Below are 21,120 nucleotides of genomic sequence, written 5' to 3'. Positions count from 1 at the left end.
GTTTCCTAATCCGGGGTTCCTCGGCCTGCCGATGGTTGGTCGGCTTTTAACACCGCCTTGCTCTCTCTAGTCTATTATAATCAGGCCGAGTCATGAAAGGAGCGAATGCATCGAGGGTTGCTTAGGTAGTTATTGCAGGATTACTAATCTCAAGCCGAGTGTCGAGCCCCGTTCCATGCCGCCCCAGTGGCCCAGCTTTAAAAGCATAAGGAATCTCATCAGCACCAACTTCCTTGTACAATGCTTCGAAGGCTATGGCAGCATCATCCGGGAGCGGCCCTGCTTCGGCAATGTCGACGTTAGAGTTGACTTGGTCGATTGTAGACGCGCCAACGATGATGGCGTCTCCGTACTTCGCATCGAGGCCACTGTGATAAACGGTCCATCTCAGGGCAGCGGCATGGCCACTGATACTGTGCTTGCCAGCAACAGCCAAGGCCTTTTCGGTCGCGGCCTCGATTGATGGTTTCAGGTACAGGGCCGAGTAGAAACTTCCGAGGAAAGTCTGCATCTCGATGTCAGTCACTGCATCTAGACACAGTCACTCAATTCAGCTGAAACATACAGACTTGTCAAACCGACCGCCTTCTTTATCGGTCTTGTAGTTTCCGGCAAAGAAGCCTCCCCCGGCCGGGCTAATTTCGTGTATCAGTATTCCGTGGTCTTCTGGCTCTTCTCTGACTCTTTCGTGCCGTTGGAGCTCTTTCAAACATCCGGAGATGGTAAGCCACGACATACCTCCAAGCATAAAAAGCCATGTTGTTCTTGCGCAGAAGGGGGAACAATTCCTTCTCTCCACCACGGACAAGGGGATTGTACTGTCCCTGATAGACGCTCGGCTTCACGAAACCCCGACGCTCACAAATATCAAGGACTTGTGCCACTTCACCTGCCGTGAAATTGGAAAGTCCAAACTTTTTGAACTTGCCTTCCCTATAAGCCTTGTCAATGGCTTCACAAGTCTCCTCGAAGGGGGTCGCCCTGTCCGGTTGATGGAGATATTCGATGTTGATTTGGTCGATCCTCAGCTCTTCAAGCGAAGTATCAACGTCCTCGGCAATTTTCTCCCTCGTGTGGCTTCCAGGCTCGCGGGACTTCACCTTGGTGTCGATAATGAAGCGTTTCCCAGCCTCCACTGCACCGAGCCTTGGCTCCGAGGTACCGGCGGCCCCCGTGGAATAATTCCGTGCGGTGTCGATCTGCTTATACCCTCGCTTGTAGAATGCATCCAGGTATGCAATAACTTGGTCGGGCGTGTCATATCGCACAGTCTTGTCAATCCTGCTGTCTCCAATCTGGAAATCAAGACTTAGAATACGGCCAGGGAGACGCCCTCCAGAAAGGGATACGTACGTTACCTGCCCCGGCGATGATGTTAATAGGTGATTTGGCGGCCATGCTGTTGAATGTAGAGCTGCGCGAAGGGCTTTTTTGCTCGAAACTTGCAACAGTTTTGTGATGCCCGTGGACTCACTTCCATCATGGCTCAAGGCTGCTCCTTATATCTACAAACAAAAGGCCTAAAGCTCATAAGAAAACAATTGATAGCCTTTTGCTTCTGGATCCATGCTTGCCGTTCTTCAATGAATGCTTTGAAATCATCTGTTGAAGCTCCCAAGTCCGAGTCCATTAAAAGAATCAATAAATCCGATAGAAGTTCCTGAGGCATAATCACAATTGGTGATGCATGACGTGTTTTCAGCAGCCAATGCTGAAAATGGCAACTGCAGGGATTAACAGCCCAAAGCCGATGTCGTATACTTACACACACTAGACTTCGTTTTGACTTTGTGTGTCCATTCTCTAGTTGCCAAGTTCATCTTACTATGAAGGAGCACTGAGACACTTGGCCAACTATTTCTTTGAGAGGCATGGTCTCGAAATGGCAGCTGCCAGATCGGCCTACCTTATCATCCTCGCTCGATACTTATGGCTCGGGGGTGTAATATAGTGATTAATCACGCTCATGGTTGCATATCGAGAGACTTGCACTACGTATTGGTCATCAACATGATACTCCCATCCGACATCTAGAGTCAAGTTATAGCATACTCTCGGGGAGTTTGTTACTCAACATGCATGTTAGTTTGTCAAGGACACCATTTCACTAGGTATACACGATCGAGACTAGGTACTAGCGCAACTTTCTTCGTTGTGACACACTCTAAGTTATGGAATTTATTCTAGTCTCTCCGTGGCTCTGTCATATACGAGCATGGGTGTGTTGTCATATGCAAACTTTGGCAGAACTTGACATGTCCGCCCTTTATTTTCCATCACCCGGTGATGCTATGCGGGACAAAGAAGGAGGAGTCTGTTGGAACCTCGATATTGGCTTGTTGAGGTTTGGCGACTAATCGAATATATCAGCCAGGATGGTGCCAATCTGGAGGGACCTGGTGAGGAGGTTTACACAATGGTCTCGGCGCTCATAGTCTGCCAGCTGCATTGTATATCGGATGATCATGAGCACATCCGATCATATATCGAACTGTCTGTAGTGTAGCCGTCTGCCATGACGACAGTCTGTTGCAGGATATATGGCCCATTAAGAAGGGAAATCTACAGACTGTCCATCCCCATGCCCGGCAGCTGCACCTCTTGGGCACAGACGAATCTATGCGACTCATATCTGCAAATACGGTACCCCACACCGCAGGGTGAGATGCCGCCGTGCCTCAACTTTTGGAAGGGAGCAAGCTGGTTGGAGACATCACCGATATACAGGAGTACAGCCCATCTCCGTTCTTTGGTAGTCTCATCGAACAGGTCAGAAACTTGGGGCAAGCACTCTTCCTGGTTGGTGTTGCGGACTTCGTATGTCTGGTGGGTTGATTTTGAATGAGACGACCATAGGCCGAACAATGTAGTCATTGCATGCTACATTACATGCTTGCTCACTAGCCAACACGCGATATGAGGGGTTGAACTCTCATGATGGACCTTTGTCGAGTGGCGACTCACATCACTGACAGCTTCCTGATACATGCACATGTTCAACGCAGGCAGTACGAACCTCTCTCAGACACGGATATGGCAGGACGAAAGAATTGGGTAGGTACTCAGCCCCTATCTTATGACCAAGGCTATACAACTACGAGAACTAATTGTTAGTAACGACATCCAGGACAAGGGAGTAAAAGATATCCTCGCCCAGGGGGGCAAAGCCCCAATGCCTAGATTCGAGACATTACCCGTTACACGCGAAGTAAACAGCTGTGTACCTACGGTGTCTTGGATCTCTCAAGGCAGGACCTTAATGCCAAAGATTCTGATGCTGGACCACGAGTGACCCGCACTTAAACACACTGAAACGATCTCACCGCCAACCTTCTTATCCAGTTGATATTCTAGTACAAAGTGCATATCAGGTGCTGGGACTACCCGACTCGCAATGGGCTTCAATGAAGGCCTCGGCTCTCATTTGAAAGAGCCTGAGGAGCGAGTCCGGACGAGCGCTTATTCCGTCCAGTTGCAGACGGAAATATGTACTAGCAGCTAAGGCGAACTAACACCGTCATGCTTGGACAAACTTATCTCTCCGAGGATTGTTCGTTCTTCCAGCATCCGAGCTTCTATTACATCAGCGGCCCGGTATCATGAAAGCCATTCAGGGTCAGATGATCAGCCGCGATGCGGAGATCGGGAGGGGTACCAAATCATGTGTGAATAAAATCGCGGCAGAGAGCTCGCTACTATAGTGCACTATTGTGCTGTAGAAAGGCAACGAAAAGACGGCTTATTAACCGAGGGAAGGATAGTGCCCTTTGCAGGAGAAGGCGCGCGCATCAAAGACAAATCTCGAGGTGGAACAAACGCCAGCTTTTAGACCTCTTGAGGGGTCTGTATTGCGAGATTGTCGTTTCTTTAACACTCGAAAGCATCGCGCTTCCGCACAATTTACAGATATACTCGCCACATCACTGGAATCTGCACAGCAGGAGAAAACTCTTCGATTGATCGATCCCATGATGTCTGCTCCAGCAGCAAATCCTGTCGTAGCGCCGGATCATGTTCACGCGCTGCTCAACCGTCTTCACCAAGAGTCACTTACACAGGAAGAAGCTCTTCCGTCAACATATTTAAGCTCTCCAGATGGGTTCGATGATTTGATGCGAGACAAGTTCATCGCACTGGACCAAGACAAATGCCATTTCGTCTATCAGCTAGCCAGAGCCACCGGGGCTCGCAATATCGTCGAGGTCGGCACCAGCTTCGGTGTGAGCACTATATATCTTGCGTTGGCCGTCGGCAGCAACCTCAAACATCTCGGTGGTGGTGGTATGGTTATTGCCACGGAAAAGGAGCATGAAAAGGCTGAAAATGCTCGTCTTCACTGGAGGGAAGCCGGTATCGATCTCGTGATGCGGCATATCGATCTCAGAGAAGGCGATCTCCTTGAGACATTAAGAGACAACATACCCCAAGTTGATCTAGTTCTTCTGGACAGTGAGTTCAACGCTATATTTACCACAGTGACTCTTTTTTTAATCGACATCTAGTCTGGGCCCCTATTGCTCTACCTGCCCTGAAACTTCTGGAGCCGAAGCTAAGGCCCGGAGCCGTCGTCATCATTGACAACTCCATTGCTTCCGCCTCTCGATACAAGGATCTCCTGAGCCACTTGAGGTCGCCGACAAGCGGCTATACTAACTTGACCCTTCCATATTCCAAGGGATTAGAGATGTGTGTCAAGATCCGATGAAACGGACCACACGATCAGGTTCCCCTACTCTCAACACCAACGTCAATAGGACAAGACAGCTCCTCGAGTCAACAGTTCAGAATTCATTCATTTTGGTCTCTCCCATGAGGAAACTTCCATAAAAGACATGATAACTGTTAGCCCAGCTGGACCATGCCAGGTTGGGGCCATTATTGTTGAATCATATGCAACCATATTCTGCCTTGCTTTGTCACCACCATTTCTTTCTATTGGCATTTGGCATTAGTCATATAACTGTTGCAAGGTTCTCTCCCGAAATCCCGACAAATAAATATCCGGTGCTGCTTCGTACATCGCGACTCTGTGGCCAACTCCCTGTACGCTGTCCTCCATTCTCGACTCCGTTGTTTGACCGCATCTCATTCTGTGGGTTCTTCAAGAGAGGCTTGAATTCTGTTGCTGCAGTTCCAGCGATATAGAAGCCTTCATCCATCACTCCTATCTAGGCCACGCAACGCGACGACGTTGTTGTTAGCATCGACTTCTTGTCGTAGATCAGCACGCATTAGGTACCTTGCAGGCTACCCGATGCCTTCCAAGAGAATTCGAAGATGCCTTGAGAGGTTGATGCGGGGTAATATCCGGAAACTCATGTGCGGGGTAATCAGCAACAGAACTTTTGAAGCTTGGACAGACCTTGCTCGGCTTCCATTTGTTAAATCACAGCCGCGGGAAATTTCCTCGATTGGTTCAGGTCACTTTTCCCGAGGCTGAACAATGATCAGATGCTCGAAGGACTATCGTTCAATCTTGGTATCATTGGTCATCCATGCCTCGCTATACAAGACATTTGAGCTTTCTAGTCCAAAATGGGTAGCAGGCCCTTGTCCTGAGCTTCCTTGACAAGCTTGTTATAGATCTCAACCTTCTCCTCATATTCTTTAATCAAGTCCTCTTGCGACTCTTCCCGCTTACCGGGAGAAGCATCGCCGCCTCCAAAGGCTCTGACGGCAGCGTAGTAGACATCGGCGAGAGCGTCACAAACGGACTGCACGCTCGATGACTGACACTGGTAGTAGAGGCTATTCCATCCTGCTTAGCACTTCACTGCTCGCATAGAGAGGCAAGGCTTTCCAACTCACTCATCCTTGAAGTTGTTGTCAATGTTGAGCTTGCCGCTCTCAGTAAATCGATTTTGAATGCGATAGTTCTGGTACCCAAAGTCGTGGCGATAACAGGCAGGAACGAAGGGAAATCCAAAAGGATTGTCCGGTGAGTCGGTGCAGCCGTCTGACGACCAGTCAAGGTTGGAGGGGTTCTTTGCGTTGCGGTGTGTGATGAAGTCGGGGAGAGATATGTCGAAGAGAAGCTGGTCTGTAATGGCTGTGATGCTTCCCTGCCGGTTGGCCAAGGGTGAGCTTGGCAGGGCCAGAACTGCTGGAGCCAGGGCGAATAGGAGGGCTGTGAACTTCATCATCATGGCAAGGCTGCGTCTGGATCTGGCAGCTCTGGTCAGGCTTTAGATACCTCCATTTTCCATGATCTAAGGGCGGATGGACCATTCTTTTATACAACACCGGCATGTCCATTGCCAGAATGAAATTTGTCAGATGTAGTCCGATACTACCTTTTCCCGTCGTCCGCGCAATTGAGCGTCTCAGACTGGCTTGGAGTTGGCAAAGAATTTACGCCGAGAGGTTCCAGTTTCTCCAATAATCTGAGCCATCATTACAGACCTGCCCGAACGAGAACGTTCCAGCCATCACGCCAAGGACTTTGTTTATAGCCTTCCGCATCCCGAAATAATGGCCGACCGCCCACGCACGGCTCCGCCCGTTCTGGTTGGGTGATTCTCGAATGAGCCGGTCACGGGAATGGCAAGGCGTCGGCCTGTTGACATGTTTCAGGATAGCTGTGCGGGTGATGCGCAAAAGCCTATTTTACATGCGCGAATAACGTTGCTTGACGGCTCCATGGACGTGAAGCCAAAGTGGGAACAGAAGAGGAGAAGGCCTCGCGTGAATGAGGGCCGGGGAGGAATGAGAGGAGTAGGCAAACGATGCCAGAGGTAGCTGTCTACAAGCATGTTTCGCTCTTTTCATCATATGATGAATGTTTTAGATGGCGGGCAAATGCCTCCTGACTTCGGATTTTTACAGTGTGGCCAGGCTCGTTTGAACGTTGAGACAAGCACTTGATACGGGATGATAGAGCTTCTTGGTGAGTAACAGTTATGCTAGCTAACTGACAGCATACTACCGCAATTACAGCCGAATTTGCATGCGTAATCCACACTTTTACAGAATCTCTGTTCAGATTTCTGGAGACCAAACAGTCAGCCAGCAAATTCTTAGGAGTAGGCAAACTGAACTTATTATAATCACTTTGCATTCCTCCCATGGATCTTGCTACTTTCGCAGAGCATTCAAGACCGGCCCCATTACTCTAGGTATATATATACAACATCACCCGATGCAAGCACTGACAAATCACTAGAGGCCACTAGCAGTCTATATAACGAAACGGCGAAGAGAATCATGTTGGCCGCTTCGAACGCCCATTTCCAAAGCGAGGAGATTGATGAGAGGGTGCGCTGTCGATGAAACAAGACATTTTCCCCACCAACATCACCCTGCCATCCGGCTCAAACTCAGATCCTGTGGCAGATCGTCAGCTGGTTGATGGAAATCAATCAACCTTTGAGCTCCCTGCGGTAGTGTACAGACACATACCTGCAGGTGTCTTTTCCCAGCCCTTGTGAATAGTGTCAAGTGAGCCGAGTAGAAATGACCTCCGATATGATTTTGATATGCACACAAGCACAGGCGGTATGTAAATTGCCTGGTCAGCTGAACGAGCAAGGTCTTTTGCTGCCAGCTTCGACAGCTGTTAGTACCTATACAAACCGAAGGAGCAGCTGCCTTGGGATCACCTATCTAACGCTCATGGCGTATCTTGATTACTTTTAACTTGCCCCAACTTTGTGCGCCGATCGAACAAACGTCATTTAGCATATGGTGTTTCCTCAGAGCTGCAGCAAGATGGCAGGGTCTAGAGAATGTAAGTAAGGAAAAATGATTTACATGCATTGTCGAAATTGCTAGTAATCCACGTACATTACCATCTCATGAACCCAAGATGCACGTCATTTGGCTTATCAGGCTGCGACTTCGCACACTTCATTACATGTATACAAGTAGAAGAGCAATCCTTCGCCGTGATCATTCAACCGAAAATCCGTTATGCATGCGATGCCAACAAAGCCGCAGATGTACAGGAATGTAGCTCTACCTCACCACATCCTAACTCACTTTTAGCGAAAACATCCAGAGCCTGCCTCGTAGTCGATATAGCTATTGCGCGTTGTAACGCGACGCATTGGAAGCAGCTCGTTCGCGGATGCTCCCACAGTCACATTGCCTCTTCTTCCCGTGACGCGCTCGTGATTTTGAGGGATTTGCCCCCCAAGCTCGCGTTTCTTGCAGATGAGACTTTGTACATAACTGCACTGATACTGCAACATGGTACAGTCGAGAAGAGCGGAGCAATGCAGCCACATACCATCGGAGTACAAACTGGGTACAGTTGCCAAGATCACGACGCGGGGTTTTCAGCGAGAGGGGCTGGAGGCCTGGAAGGCCTCTGGTTCCTTATCAAGACGCAGCTGAGAAAGCCATGAGCAAGGACATCATATCCGCTTCTAGGTAGACTCACATCTTGCAGCTGTGATATATGATCAAGGCCCTCTTCGCCCTTCCCGACCGCATCAAGTAGGCCAAGCTGTGCACCTTCAGAAGAGCATTGCGCATCATCCCTCCTTGAAGGTCACTCGCCAACCATTAGCTTCGTTATATTAGACAACCCGTTTTACCGGAAAGCTAGCACGATGCAATCGCTAACTTCTAGTGTTGAATGATTCGGAAGCGGTTGTCTGCTGAAAAGGTACCTTAGGTTGGTAGGCTTAGTAGGTAAGGTACCTGGCAGCCAGCTCCACCGCTTCGAGAACAAATCGCACATGTACCCTTTTGTCCAAGCAAAGCGCGATATACAGCTACTTACCTTATCGATATAGAGCGAGGATCCTGACATGCACATTCCTAACAACAATGAACATGGCAGGAGCCTAGGTTTGATGTTCAAGATCAAGTAAGGTACCACTAATAAGATGCAACTTGTCATCAGCCGCGGCGGGCTCAGCATTGATCACGAGCGCATGCGACTTGCCTGATCTTAATACTCGCATATACCTCGATTGTTCTCGATGGATCAGTAGTTGAGATGCTATGCAGAGAAGAGCGTGCTTCGGTGCACTCGAAATCGCGAGACCGTATGTATCTCCAACGATAAGAACTTCACCGGTCAGTTCTCACATCACCGATCATGCTTCAACCCAGACCCACACTCTGATCAGCTATCGATGCTTGTAAGCGACCTCATCGCAGGCGTCTATGTGCCAAATTCAGAGCAATATCACAAGCCTCCGTCTCTCGCGGAGTGCTGGTGAAACTGACAGGGCCGTTTGGCAGCGGCGCAATATCATCACCTCCCCGTACTTGACCATGGTGGCTGATGACTAGGTGGGCTAAACGCCCATGATCGTGAGATGGTGTTGCCTCATCGTATTACTGTGAGACATGTTCAGGGGGGTACAGCATGCTCTCCAGCCTGCCAGTCACATACAGGGCACACGCTTTTTCCGCCACCGTGCTACCTATAAGTATACAATTCACAATAGAATGACTATACTCGGGCCTATTCGCATCCGCAACCAAGTTCTACTATCACTGTTCGGTCGTCAAGTAAACACGCTTCTGGCCCGCTATGATGCAAATTGTGAGGTAGCTTCACGCCTTGCATACTCCTTTCCCGCCCGCCCCAGGCATTCCCGAGCATCTTGATCCTGTCCTCTTTTGCCATTCCATGCGGCCAAAGTCAGAGTATAAGACTGCAGCTCCCTTTCGTCTCATGCTCTGTTACGGCTGATCTCGATCGATAGATACCTGGACATAGTGGACATCGGCACATCCTACACTCTATTCTCCCTGATCCCCAGAACCCATTTGGACGTGTCTGTTATGAGACTCTTGTCGGGAACAGAACAATGGAGATCGTCGGAGGGGCTCGTGACTTTTGCGGTCGCATTTGCAGTGTTTACGGTAAGTGATGGAACCGATGAGGAGGCTTCGAACCTGGAGCGATACTAATTGATGGTCATTTCACCAGGACGGGATGGTGTACGATCTGGTCATACCGTTTCTACCAGAACTCTTCACGGGTCGACTGAAAACACCTCCTGAAGAAGGTAGCAGGCATTTCACATGTCATTTTCGAGCTACGAGACCTTGAGTTTCCGCTGACGTAGCCGTCGATCAAAAAGTTGATTACTGGGCTGCGCTGTCTCTCGAGTCCTTCGGAGTGGCACTGCTGATCACCAACTGTAAGTCAATCCAAATTCTCACTCAGCAGTGATAGCTATCCTGCGATGAGGCGTGTTCACTCACTGCTTCGCGCCACAAAAGGGATCGCTGGTTACATCGATGGCGGTGTCGCCAAAAGTCGCCCATTCCTCGTTGGCATCGGCGTCATGCTTGTCGCCACCCTGCTCTTCTTCTTCAGCAAGAATTCCTACCTCATCATATTCGCCAGAGCTCTGCAGGGAGCTTCCGAGGCCCTCGTCTGGGTGTCCGGCATTGCATTTCTAGTCTCACAGGTAGACGAGGCCAATCTGGGAGTGTGCATGGGCTACACGACACTTGGTGCAACAGTCGGGGAGCTGATGGGGCCTATTGTCGGGGGCTACCTCTATGAAAGCCTAGGACATTGGGCCGTCTTTACTGTTGTCGAGGCGGTGATTGCGGTTGATATCGGTCTCCGACTTCTTGTCAAGGAACGAGATGAAGACTCGGCATCACAGCAGAAGCAAGGCATGGCGGACGCCGCCAAGGGTCTTTCAGAAGCAGATGCCCTCCTCGGAGCCTCTTCAGCAGTATCTCACGGCACAATAGATGAATGCAACCACAGCTCGTCGACGGATCTAGAACATGGAGGCGAAGACAATCGATCGGCGCTTTCTGGTATCGCCAAGTGCGAAGATGCTGATGATGTAGCAGCACTGAGAGTACTGGGTTGGAACTGGCTGTCCAGCGTCTTGGGGGCGGCCATGGCATGCGTTGTCCGGTCAGCCTTGGAAGCTGTAAGTTCACTCTCCTGCATCATCAGATCGTCTAAAATGATTCTTGCTAACAAGTACCAACAGACTATTCCCATCTACGTCCTTCGCCATTTTGGCTGGACTTCATCTGCCGGAGGAGGCGTCATGTTCGCCTTGCTTCTCCCCATGGTAGGCGGTCCGCTTGTTGGCAAGTATACAACTTTGTACGGCCCTCGATGGTTCAGCACGCTATCAGCGCTTGCATGCGGAGTCTTCATGGTCACTCTCGGCTTCCTGACCGGAGACGATACGACAACCCGCGTGCTCTTCGTGGTGAACGTAGGGCTTATCGGCCTCTGCATTTCTCTCGCCACGACGACTCAAACGACCGCCATCTCTGCCGCCGCGCAGAGAGTCGCGGCTCTGAGAAGCCGCATACGGGGCAGCGGCGTAGAGCTGCGCTGGGAATTGAAGATGCTGACTCCAGGCATGATGCTCAGCGGTTTGAGCACGGCATGGGCCTTGGGTCTCTTTCTTGGTCCAGCCTGTGGGCACGTTTTCCATTTCAGCACGAATACGGACTGGATGCACTTGTGCTGTTTTCTGGGGTTGCTGTCGACTATGACGGGAGTCTATTGCTCCTTTACGTGGACAACATGGCGCTGAGATACGTCAATTACGATTATCGATCTGTAGAGGATGCCCGAGCCAATACGCCGTGGAGAGGCGTTTGCGGTTTGGAGCTGGAGCCTGAATGGGGATGTAGGTAGTTTCCCTTGAAAATTGGGAAAAAGACCTGGACCAAGGAACGGATCAAACATGTGGGAAAAAAGAATGAAGCATTGGGGAATTGGAAACAGGAAAATGGAGCGGGCGAAGGAGAAAAAGGGTAAAAAAGAAAGTTTGTGCGAGATAGCAATTGCACGTTTCGATCGTGCGACCTCCGGGTTATGAGCCCGGCGCGCTTCCACTGCGCCAAATTGCTTTTGAATCCGCTTGATGGATGTTGCGCATCGTAAAGCCGATCATAGGTATGGATGTCCGGGCACCTAAGCTCAGGAGTGGAGAATACATACCCAAGGTACCTTATCTAGGAAAGGGAGCCTTGGGACTGGCACTGAATGAGTTGACAGCTGAAAACTGCTACACGATGCCATAGAGCCATTATGCAAGCTACCTTGGCTATTCAGCGATTCTAAAGGCCTTAGGAAGTGCTTCTTTGTGTGACTTCTACACCTACTGGCATCCTGGTTGCTAAAGCATGACGAGGAGAGCAATCATGTCAATTAGTGTTGCTCCAAACTGTGGCCTTACATGCGGCGATAGCTACGCCATTCATCACGATCTAGCAGGGACAACCAAGGGCCAGAATGGAATGTGAGCCCGTTGCCACCCATGAAAAGTACAAAGCTGCCAATGGGCAAGCAATAACTTAGGTTTGTCTTGCGCCTGTGATGTCCCATAGTCTGCTCCTCTAAGCAACCTTGATGTCTTCCCCACAATCCATCAAGGTCCATCCGACATCATCTACTACTAGCTCACCAGCGGAGATCGGCCCCCGTATCTGCTGCTAATGTTGCGTATGTAGGCTGGGCTAGGCACGGGACGCAGCTACGACCTGACCATCAAGGTCCCCTATGCTGCATTATTACGAAGGCATATGAGGGGGATATGAGGACCAAGAGACCCAAAGAAAGAAGCTTTCTATCATGAGGAACAAGACTGCGAGTACTCCTTCAGAGCAGCCCAACTTTCCTCCAACACATACAAGAAACGACGAGGAGTCAGCAGCCATGAGTGAAACAGCCAACGAAGTATACGATGTCATCATCGTCGGTGCAGGCCCCTGTGGCCTCGCCACAGCTTCTCGGCTTCGCGAGCACACTCCCGCCGCCCTCTTCACGGACGAGGAGCATCGCCGTTACCATTGGATTGGCAAGTATGGCAAGCAAGTCGCTCTCAAGCACGTCAAGAGTGGTAAAGTCTCGCAGGCTCGGCACTCGAAGGCTTCGCGTCCCGAATACAAGATGCTCGTCTTAGACGCCACGGACAACAAGTGGCTCGGCCGATGGAACCATCTCTTCAAGACATATGACATCTCCCATCTTCGAAGCCCGATGCTCTGGCATGTGGATCCACTGGATAGAGACGCGCTTCTGGCTCACGCATATTACCATCGTCGAGAAGATGAACTTGTCGAGATTCGCAACTGCGTGGGCAAGGAAATTAGCAAGCATGCGAGCAAAAAGATGGCCAAGCGCCAGGTGTGTGGCGGCAAGTATGTCGACTTCTAGATTGTGGTCCCTTCCGCGTAATTTGCTGACTGAAGGACATCTACTAGGCAGGAAGCAAGAATCGATATCAATCTTCGAGACCGAAACGACTACTACACACCATCCCAAGCCCTCTTCAGCGACCACTGCGCGCAAGTCGCCGGACGATACGACCTTGGACAGCAGCTGATCCGCAAGGAGACACTGCAAGACATCGACTATGGCGAAGTCCAGGGCATCTCGTTAGACGGCGCAAAGCTTTTCACTGTCACCACAGACAAGACGAGGCATTACTATGCCAAAGCGGTCGTCCTTGCAGTCGGCCCAGCAAACACGCCCAAGATCCCTTCTCTCCCATCAGCTCCCTTCACGGCCAGCGGCGCTCTCCCTCAAGCTTGTCACAGTATGCAGATCAAGCAGTTCCCCGACGCTCTTGTCCAATCACGTATTGCCGCCGGCTCTTCGACCAATGTCCTCATCATTGGCGGTGGCCTCACCTCTGCCCAGCTCGCTGTCCTGGCCCTCAAGAGAGGCGTGACCAAAGTGTGGCACCTCATGCGCGGCCCGCTGCGGATCAAACACTTCGACGTCGATCTTTCATGGATGGGCAAATACAAAAACGCCGAACAAGCGCGCTTCTGGACCGCGGACTCGGATCTCGAACGCCTCGCCATCATCAAAGAGGCCCGCGGCGGTGGCAGCCTCACGCCTCTTTACTACAAGAAGGTGAAGAAGTGCATCGCGGCTGGCACTATAGAGCTACGCACCCTTACCACTCTCGTGGACGCGGAATTGAAGGACATAGATGGCTCCAGTTTCTGGTCCGTTCAGACAGAGCCCCCTATTGCGGGGTTACCCGCCTTCGACTACATATACTTCGCCACCGGAATCCAGACTGACTTTGCTTGCCTGCCGTATCTTCAAACCATGCTACAGAAATACCCCATACACGGGCATGGTGGGTTTCCCTGCATCAATGAGGATCTCATGTGGAAGGATGGCATTCCTCTCTTTTTGGCTGGGCGACTGGGAGCTCTTCAGATTGGGCCAGCAGCACCGAATATTGGGGGGGCAAAAGTCGCGGCAGAGAGAGTAGCATGGGCGATTGAAGATACGATCAGGCCGGATTCATTCCAAGAGGATCATGAAGAAGCGAACAGTGGGCTAGCAACTTATCTCTCAGGCCACGGAAACATGTACAGCATCTTACAAGAGGAGAACAACTGAAATGAGAGCACGGATAGTCGTTAGTGATGCAATATAGACTCAAACCAGACCCCTCCTCTCTCTCTCTCTCTCTCTCTCTCTCTGTCTCTGTCTCTGTCTCTGTCTCTGTCTGTCTCTGTCTGTCTGTCTCTGTCTGTCTGTCTCTGTCTGTCTGTCTCTGTCTGTCTGTCTGTCTCTGTCTGTCTGTCTCTGTCTGTCTGTCTCTGTCTGTCTGTCTCGGGTGCATGAGTCCGTTGAGCCACATTCATGTAACAAGTGTCAAAGACGCGAATGTGACAGTAAAGCAAGCGACTTTCTTCTATTATTAATCGTGCATAGACAGAATAACTTGTCTCGTACAAAAGGAAATAGCTCCCCTTGCCCAGCGTCCAGTAACTCTCCATTGTCACATACCCTTCGTTACTCAAAAGCCCAAGATTCAGCCTGTGGCAGTTCCCATTCTAACCCCCCATTCAAACCCGGTCAGCATTGCCGCTACTATCGTCGAGGCCTGCAAGATGACCATCTCGTTTGATCATGACGTGCTTTTGCAGAGCAGCGCGCGGCGGCCACTTGGCATTAAAGACCTCGTCCATTTCCTCCAAAGTTCGGCCGCGAGTCTCGACACCGAACACGAACCAGCAGAGGCCGTAGATGAGATTGAGGCCGACGAAGATGAGGTAGTAGCGCCAGTTGATGGCTTCGAGGGCGACGGCGGTGACATAGGTGTTGTAGAGGTTGGCACAATTGGACATGATGACGTGCTGAGAGTGTAAACAAGCAAGGTAAGCAAAGTCCATGACATAAATGGCGGCGTAAAGCCGGGACTCAACTTACGACTCCCATACCCTTGGCGCGGGTAGGAGTTGCCAAAACTTCGGCGCAGTAGGTGGCAGTCAGAGGAGTGTACACGAAGGAGTAGACACAGCCGAAGAGGAAGATCTTATTGAGCACAATTAGCATAAATCGCTGCCGCTCTTGATTAACAAGCTGATGGATACTGACCATGGCTACACCACCGTTGGAAAAGGCCGTGCTGATGCCATCCGAGCCGTGCTCAAACTTGGCAGAGAATCCAGTGACGGCACCGAACAGACTGGCAAGAATAAGACTTCCGGTCCAGAGCTTGGTACGGCGACCAATCTTGTCATTAGTCGCAGAACCAGCAACAGCGCCGGCGCAGGAAACAATGGCGTTAGCAAAGGACAGCAACAGACGGCGCTCAACCGAAACGATACCGAGAAGCTTGTACATGGAGGGCAGATAGTAGGTCAGAACAGAGTTTCCGGACAGCTGGGCGAAGAATGACATGAAAGCCATCATGGTGAATCGCCAACGAGCGTTGTGGTCCTTGATCAGTGCCCAGTAGTCCCAGACGCTCGAGGCCTTTTGCAGCTCGATCGAGGCCTCAAACTCACGCAATTCGAGCTGGACCATGGGATGGTTCATATCGCCGCCTCCGTGATATTTGGCCAGGATGGCAGCGGCCTGTTCCTTCTTTCCCCACATGGTGAGCCATCGGGGGGATTCAGGGATAAAGAGCGCGCCGATGAAGATGAAGAACGGAGGGACGAGCTGGAGACCCATGGGAAGGCGAAAGGCGAGGGTGCTGTTGTTCTTCGCGGCGGCATAGGCGACGCCAAGAGCGAGGATGGAGCCGGTATAGAAGACTGCGGCATTGGTCAGCCTTTTAACAACCGAAGTAGAAATCTATGAGAACTGGGTAAAGCGCTCTACTAACAGGTGTTGTAGTAACCAACGACACGAGCTCGCCACTGGGGGGGAGCTAGCTCAAGGGCGTATGTGGGCGCAGACGAGGTTCCGATAGAGACGCCGAATCCCAAGACGAAACGGCCTCCGAGCAGGTAGGCATCCGACTTGGAGGCAGTCTGAACAATGGCACCAACCATGATGAAGAGGGAGCCCGCCATCATACCGGCTCGACGACCCCACTGGTCGCAAATTAGTCCGGTGAAGAGAGAGCCGACCATGTTACCGATGGTATAGATCATGAAGATGCTACGAAAAGGGCTCGCGTAAGACAACGCTTCATATAATAGCTTTCAGAGAGTCTTCTGGCAGAAGGAGTAACACTTACATTCCGGTGGCAGAACCAAGCTCGGTATGGTGGAAGTATGCCTTGTACTGATCCATGGCATTGATGGAGCTGAAGATCGACTGCAAGAGGGTAAGCCATGATGCCTCGGTATTTTTGGTTTTCTGCTTCTTCTTCTTCACTTACACCGTCGAAACCCGACGACGTCGCGTTCAGTGCTGCCACGAGCAGAATAAAGTACAGCTGGATGCTTGTCCGCGACCAGGGATCCATTGGCGCCGAAGTGACCGTCTCGTGGTAGTGAGTGTTTCCCTGCACCTCGGTCACGCTGCCAATGGCTGTCTTGTCGACGGTGTCACCGTTGATCGAGCCATGGTCAATGACCGGCTCGGGCCGCGACTCGTCCTTTTCCGCCATTGCTCTGGTTTGTGTCGTCGCTTTTGCCTTTGGAAGCTGTCCCTGCTTCTTCTGCTTATTTCTCGTCTTTTGAGAGCCCGTGGCGTATCGACCTGCTACTGACACTGCACACAGCAGCGTCTCCGGATGCCGGCAGAGGAGAGGCAAAGGGAGGGGGGAGGCTGGTGGACGGAAGGGAGGCGGCAATACTGACGGCGGGCCAAGATCTTTTTATGGTTCGCGCACATCCAGCATACACAGGCAATAGGTACCCGGTGTTAGTGACAGACACACAGAACTGCGGCAATCAAGTCAAACTCATTCAACATGCTCCACGTAACCAGAGCCACGAGGCGCAATCCCATATCAGGACAAGTGTATGCAACCAAGGTTCCGAGTCGCACGAGGCCATACATAATTACCAACAAGGATCCAATCAATCACCAACCGCACTTGTCTACTAAGGCGTGGCACTATGACAGGAAGGCCATCTTCTTGTCTGTGAAGTGTCTCTGGAGAGCAGGGGGGAGGGCCAGCCAGAAGAGGTGCCACACGAATCTCTACAGTATGGGTGCCTCCGCCTTTTCCCCCATTTTCTGTTCCCCCACCGAGCGCCAGAAATCAATAGGCACTTCGGTCACTGAGCTGCAGGCTAGCGGCGGCAAGCCGTTTTGGAGACGCGGGGAGACGGGGCAAGGAAGGGCACGTACATACCTAAGGTAGCTTGCCTAGGTAGGTAGGTAAGGTAGGTAGACACTGTACATACACAGTACCGTATACGGCTTCCTTGAAGGTTATGATATGATCAGCGTCAATTCGTCTTTACAGAGCAACGTTCAGGCGGCCATTTTACCAGTTCTTCATCCAGAAATCTCCAATAAGATGATATATATTGACAACTGCGTGGATGCATCAAGCTGTTCTAGGAGGGCTCGAATGGTGTTTCCTGAATGCAAGAGGAGAAGAACTAGACTGCTCAGCCACGGCCACATTGTTCAGGGACGGATGTCGTACAGTGATATCGAGCAGTTGCCTGTAGGAGTCTGCATGTTCATGGTTCGGAGCTTACTGGTCTTTCACGCGGTTCGGCGGCTGACCCCCAACGCAAAGACGGTCAGTTTCACCGAGCCTGTGTGAATGTGGATTGGAAAGCAGGCTTCCTGTCATTCCCTCCTGTTTTGTATGCCAGTGCGCGTTCAATGTCGGTTTTCTTTTACTTTGCACTTGTAACAAGCACCTCGGCATCACTGCCGCTTTGATGGAAGCTACTTTTTGTGATTGATTGCGCCTAGGTACTGCACAGGGCACCTAGGCATATCAGATTGTCTGTATCCTCTGGCTTCACCGTCTCACTTTTCAAGCGGCAAACAAGAGCACGAAGCAGTCAGAAGAGGCGTGTTCCGATGCAGCAATGAAAATGGGACTGGTCGCCTCTGCGCCAACTACAGTATCACTGTCATTGATCAGCTCGCTTTTCTTACAGTGCAGTCATGATATACTAAGTCCGACCCCCTCATTCATGGTGTCCAGGTTTATCATCTCCTTGCTAGTACTGCCTACACCCTGATCGTAATGTCCACGCGCCCACCATTGTTATCTGCGTGCGTTTCCCACCTCCTCTTCCAGATAACACGCGTTCAGGATCTCTACTTCGTACCTCTCTCCCTCTCTTATCTATGTGCCTTGAACACCAAACACTGCCAACTGTATCTCTTCGGCAGACATCCCGTGATAAACCCCGCCGAACCAAACCCCCGTGTAATATCACCCAAACGTTGCCAGACACCATTTGACACAACTCTCCCCGATTCGTATCTCAACGTCAGCAGTCGTACCTAAGAAAAGATTTCCCAGTCAAAACGTTCCATTCAGAGGCCTGACCTTGCGCTTCGACCCCCCACGAATGCCGCCATGAATCCCATGAAAAGGGCGGGCAGGAAGAGGCGTTAGGGATCCCCCCCACAGCCACTTAAGGCGATATCCTATTCCATAGCATGTCCTACAATTGTTTTCAAAAGCTATTCTTACTTGAGAACAAGCTCGAAAGCCATGTTGATGGCCTGAGATAGGCTTAGCTACATCGGATGCTACCTTGGGATTCCACATGGAGCTCTCTAGAGTATTGAAGCTCATTCACGCCCTTTGCTATAATACTTTCACCATTAAGAGCTGAAGTATGGGTGCCGTCGTGACTGCTCTTTGTTTTCGTGAACTCCTCTTGTGGTTTTCCCCGCACACGGCTAATAAGACATCCTGATGAATGTCCGGCGAGGAAATATCCTGGCCGCGCCTTGCGGTTGGTCCCCCACACAATCATGGGGTTGCATTGCAAGATTGTTTGCACCAAAAGAGCTCTCTGACAAGGCTAAGATTGAGTCTTTCAGAAGTTGATGAGTAGGAGAAAGTGGGCGAATTCGGCCATGGTCTACTCCCATCCGACCTCTCATTCGCCTTGTCTTCCCTCATCTTCTGACTTCGCCTTATACGGCCCTTGCTTTGTCTACATTCTTCACCTTACACGATTAATGCCACATCAGAGCATTCAGTCGGATGGCATCCGCCAGGCGTCAGCATATTTACGTCTAGCCTCACTTCTTTGTGGTGTCTCCTTGGGAGAGTGACACCTCGATTGGATAGCTCCGCGCCAGTCCAGCTGCACATAAGCTTTGTTGCAACGCAAGCTTACTTCAGCCGAATCTGCGAGGGGTCCAACAGGCGAGTTCACGCTTACTTTTGTAGTGACAGCTCATCTCGGGTGCTCTTCATGTCTGCAGTCCGAGCAAGGTTATTAACAACGAACCCAAACCTTTCCATTCACGATGAGTTTCTTTATTCATTCTCCAGACGTTCCTATGCGTATGGCTGGAACAATCGCCTGAATCATGATGATACTTGTTGGTGCACCAAGCTCATGATCAGTAGGCAACTAAGCTAAGGCTGGGCCACTCCAGCAGCTCTCAGGTGTTTGGGGGCCGGCTAAATGCTTGAATTCGGGCAGTCAAAGTTGGACATTGCAATCCCGATATCAGTGCGCCCTGTGCCAAGGTCGACGGACTGCGCATCCTGGCTCATGCCTACATTGAAGCAATCACATAGGCATGCATTTGGGTTGCCAGGTCTTTGCATACAAAAATTGCGGCATCCAGTCATCATTGTGCCTAAGGTAAGGCAAGCCCATCTCCCTACAGAGAAATGCCTCGGCATCTACGCTTCGCTGCCGGAGCCCGGAGCAACTATGCCCTATTTTCCCTTTACTATACTCTAGCTGATCCGCCTCCAGAGTGAGATTTGCCCCGCCGTGTTGTTGTTTGAAGGAGCGAGAGTAGGACAGGGATCATGAAGCTTCCGCATAGAGTTAAGATGAAGCCGCCATGTCCGACAAAGCGGAACCAAAATCTCAGCGTTGCGTGTGAGTAGAATCCGCATACGAGTACACACTCCAAAACAAGTCCGTTTCCCGTACATACACGACATGACATAAAGTATCGAGGTTGATCACAAACTGAACCTCTCTACCGCTTTGCCAGGTCTCGACTCGCAATCAGATGCAAAGCGGCGCGCCACGAAGCTCACGAAGACCCACCGCTTGCGAGTCTCAACTCAACTCAACACCCGAGAGCCACATTACACCAGCTGAAGCAATCTTCTCTCAGCTTACCAAAATCACCCGGGGTCTGGTCACATATTAGCCAGCTCTAATTGACAGTCTGGAAAAGAAGCCTAGACACGGGGATAGAGCAATCAGACACCAACAAGGATGCCTCTCTTCTCCAAACTTGCCACCGGCGCTGTGGGAGCCATCCACGTCTACATCGTCGTCCTCGAAATGTTCCTCTGGGACACCCCCCGCGGCCACAAGGCCTTCAAACTGGCCCCCGATTTTGCCACCAAGACGAAAGTGCTGGCGGCCAACCAGGGCCTCTATAACGGCTTCCTGGCCGCAGGGCTCTTCTGGGGGCTTGGGCACCCGGTGGAGGAGTTTGCGGCGCAAATCAGGCTGTTTTTCCTGGGGTGCGTGGGAGTGGCTGGCGTCTATGGTGCGGCGACGGCGAGCAGGAAGATTTTGTTTGTTCAGGCTGTGCCGGCCGCGGTGTCTATTGCGGCCATGATGCTCGGCTTTTGAACGCGACAGGCGTTCGCGTGTGTATGACCATTGGATTTCTATTGGTAGCTTCATTCCGAGCCTTGACCCGTCAATCTTTGCACTTCAAGCGGTCAAATGATAGTGATTTTTCTCCAATTTTTTTTTTATAGTTTTTCTTTCCTTCACTGCCTACTTCATGCATAACTCAACCATAGATGAGATCAAAATGGCGGTATCGGCAAGATGCATACTACTAGTAATACTCCAATAACGCGCATGGTGATGAGG

The 21,120-nt window shown here is 51.0% G+C and overlaps 8 protein-coding genes across 8 annotated transcripts; 5 read left to right on the top strand and 3 right to left on the bottom strand.

The window, feature by feature from the left end:
• Positions 1-121: 121 nt before the first annotated feature.
• On the bottom strand, positions 122-1,262 carry TRIREDRAFT_67607 (uncharacterized protein; the record flags this gene model as incomplete). The annotated part of the gene is made up of 3 exons (XM_006968272.1): positions 122-505; positions 566-635; positions 739-1,262. Coding segments are annotated over 3 exons (978 nt in total), but the record flags the coding sequence as incomplete, so codon positions are not given.
• A 2,709-nt stretch (positions 1,263-3,971) lies between these two features.
• TRIREDRAFT_5366 (uncharacterized protein) lies at positions 3,972-4,705 on the top strand (the record flags this gene model as incomplete). Its single annotated transcript, XM_006968207.1, has 2 exons — positions 3,972-4,449; positions 4,503-4,705. 2 exons carry the CDS (start codon positions 3,972-3,974, stop codon positions 4,703-4,705), a joined length of 681 nt encoding a protein of 226 aa, XP_006968269.1.
• An 820-nt stretch (positions 4,706-5,525) lies between these two features.
• Positions 5,526-6,140, bottom strand: TRIREDRAFT_67579 (uncharacterized protein; the record flags this gene model as incomplete). Its single annotated transcript, XM_006968271.1, has 2 exons — positions 5,526-5,748; positions 5,809-6,140. The coding sequence occupies 2 exons, from the start codon at positions 6,138-6,140 to the stop codon at positions 5,526-5,528; spliced, it is 555 nt and encodes a 184-aa protein (XP_006968333.1).
• A 1,312-nt stretch (positions 6,141-7,452) lies between these two features.
• Positions 7,453-8,345, top strand: TRIREDRAFT_110844 (uncharacterized protein; the record flags this gene model as incomplete). Its single annotated transcript, XM_006968343.1, has 3 exons — positions 7,453-7,494; positions 7,678-7,726; positions 8,197-8,345. The coding sequence occupies 3 exons, from the start codon at positions 7,453-7,455 to the stop codon at positions 8,343-8,345; spliced, it is 240 nt and encodes a 79-aa protein (XP_006968405.1).
• A 1,422-nt stretch (positions 8,346-9,767) lies between these two features.
• TRIREDRAFT_110843 (uncharacterized protein) lies at positions 9,768-11,483 on the top strand (the record flags this gene model as incomplete). The annotated part of the gene is made up of 4 exons (XM_006968342.1): positions 9,768-9,822; positions 10,029-10,103; positions 10,186-10,859; positions 10,923-11,483. The coding sequence occupies 4 exons, from the start codon at positions 9,768-9,770 to the stop codon at positions 11,481-11,483; spliced, it is 1,365 nt and encodes a 454-aa protein (XP_006968404.1).
• A 1,127-nt stretch (positions 11,484-12,610) lies between these two features.
• Positions 12,611-14,317, top strand: TRIREDRAFT_67597 (uncharacterized protein; the record flags this gene model as incomplete). The annotated part of the gene is made up of 2 exons (XM_006968341.1): positions 12,611-13,095; positions 13,159-14,317. 2 exons carry the CDS (start codon positions 12,611-12,613, stop codon positions 14,315-14,317), a joined length of 1,644 nt encoding a protein of 547 aa, XP_006968403.1.
• Positions 14,318-14,769: 452 nt separating this feature from the next.
• Positions 14,770-16,769, bottom strand: TRIREDRAFT_67752 (uncharacterized protein; the record flags this gene model as incomplete). Its single annotated transcript, XM_006968270.1, has 6 exons — positions 14,770-15,060; positions 15,134-15,238; positions 15,302-15,966; positions 16,038-16,315; positions 16,395-16,441; positions 16,539-16,769. The coding sequence occupies 6 exons, from the start codon at positions 16,767-16,769 to the stop codon at positions 14,770-14,772; spliced, it is 1,617 nt and encodes a 538-aa protein (XP_006968332.1).
• Positions 16,770-20,505: 3,736 nt separating this feature from the next.
• On the top strand, positions 20,506-20,871 carry TRIREDRAFT_5363 (uncharacterized protein; the record flags this gene model as incomplete). The annotated part of the gene is made up of 1 exon (XM_006968206.1): positions 20,506-20,871. The coding sequence occupies one exon, from the start codon at positions 20,506-20,508 to the stop codon at positions 20,869-20,871; it is 366 nt and encodes a 121-aa protein (XP_006968268.1).
• Between the last annotated feature and the right edge of the window lie 249 nt (positions 20,872-21,120).

Source organism: Trichoderma reesei, assembly GCF_000167675.1.
Source record: "Trichoderma reesei QM6a unplaced genomic scaffold TRIREscaffold_22, whole genome shotgun sequence".
NCBI lineage: Eukaryota > Fungi > Ascomycota > Sordariomycetes > Hypocreales > Hypocreaceae > Trichoderma > Trichoderma reesei.
Note: the sequence above shows the minus strand (reverse complement) of the source record. Positions and strands in the feature narration are given on the sequence as shown.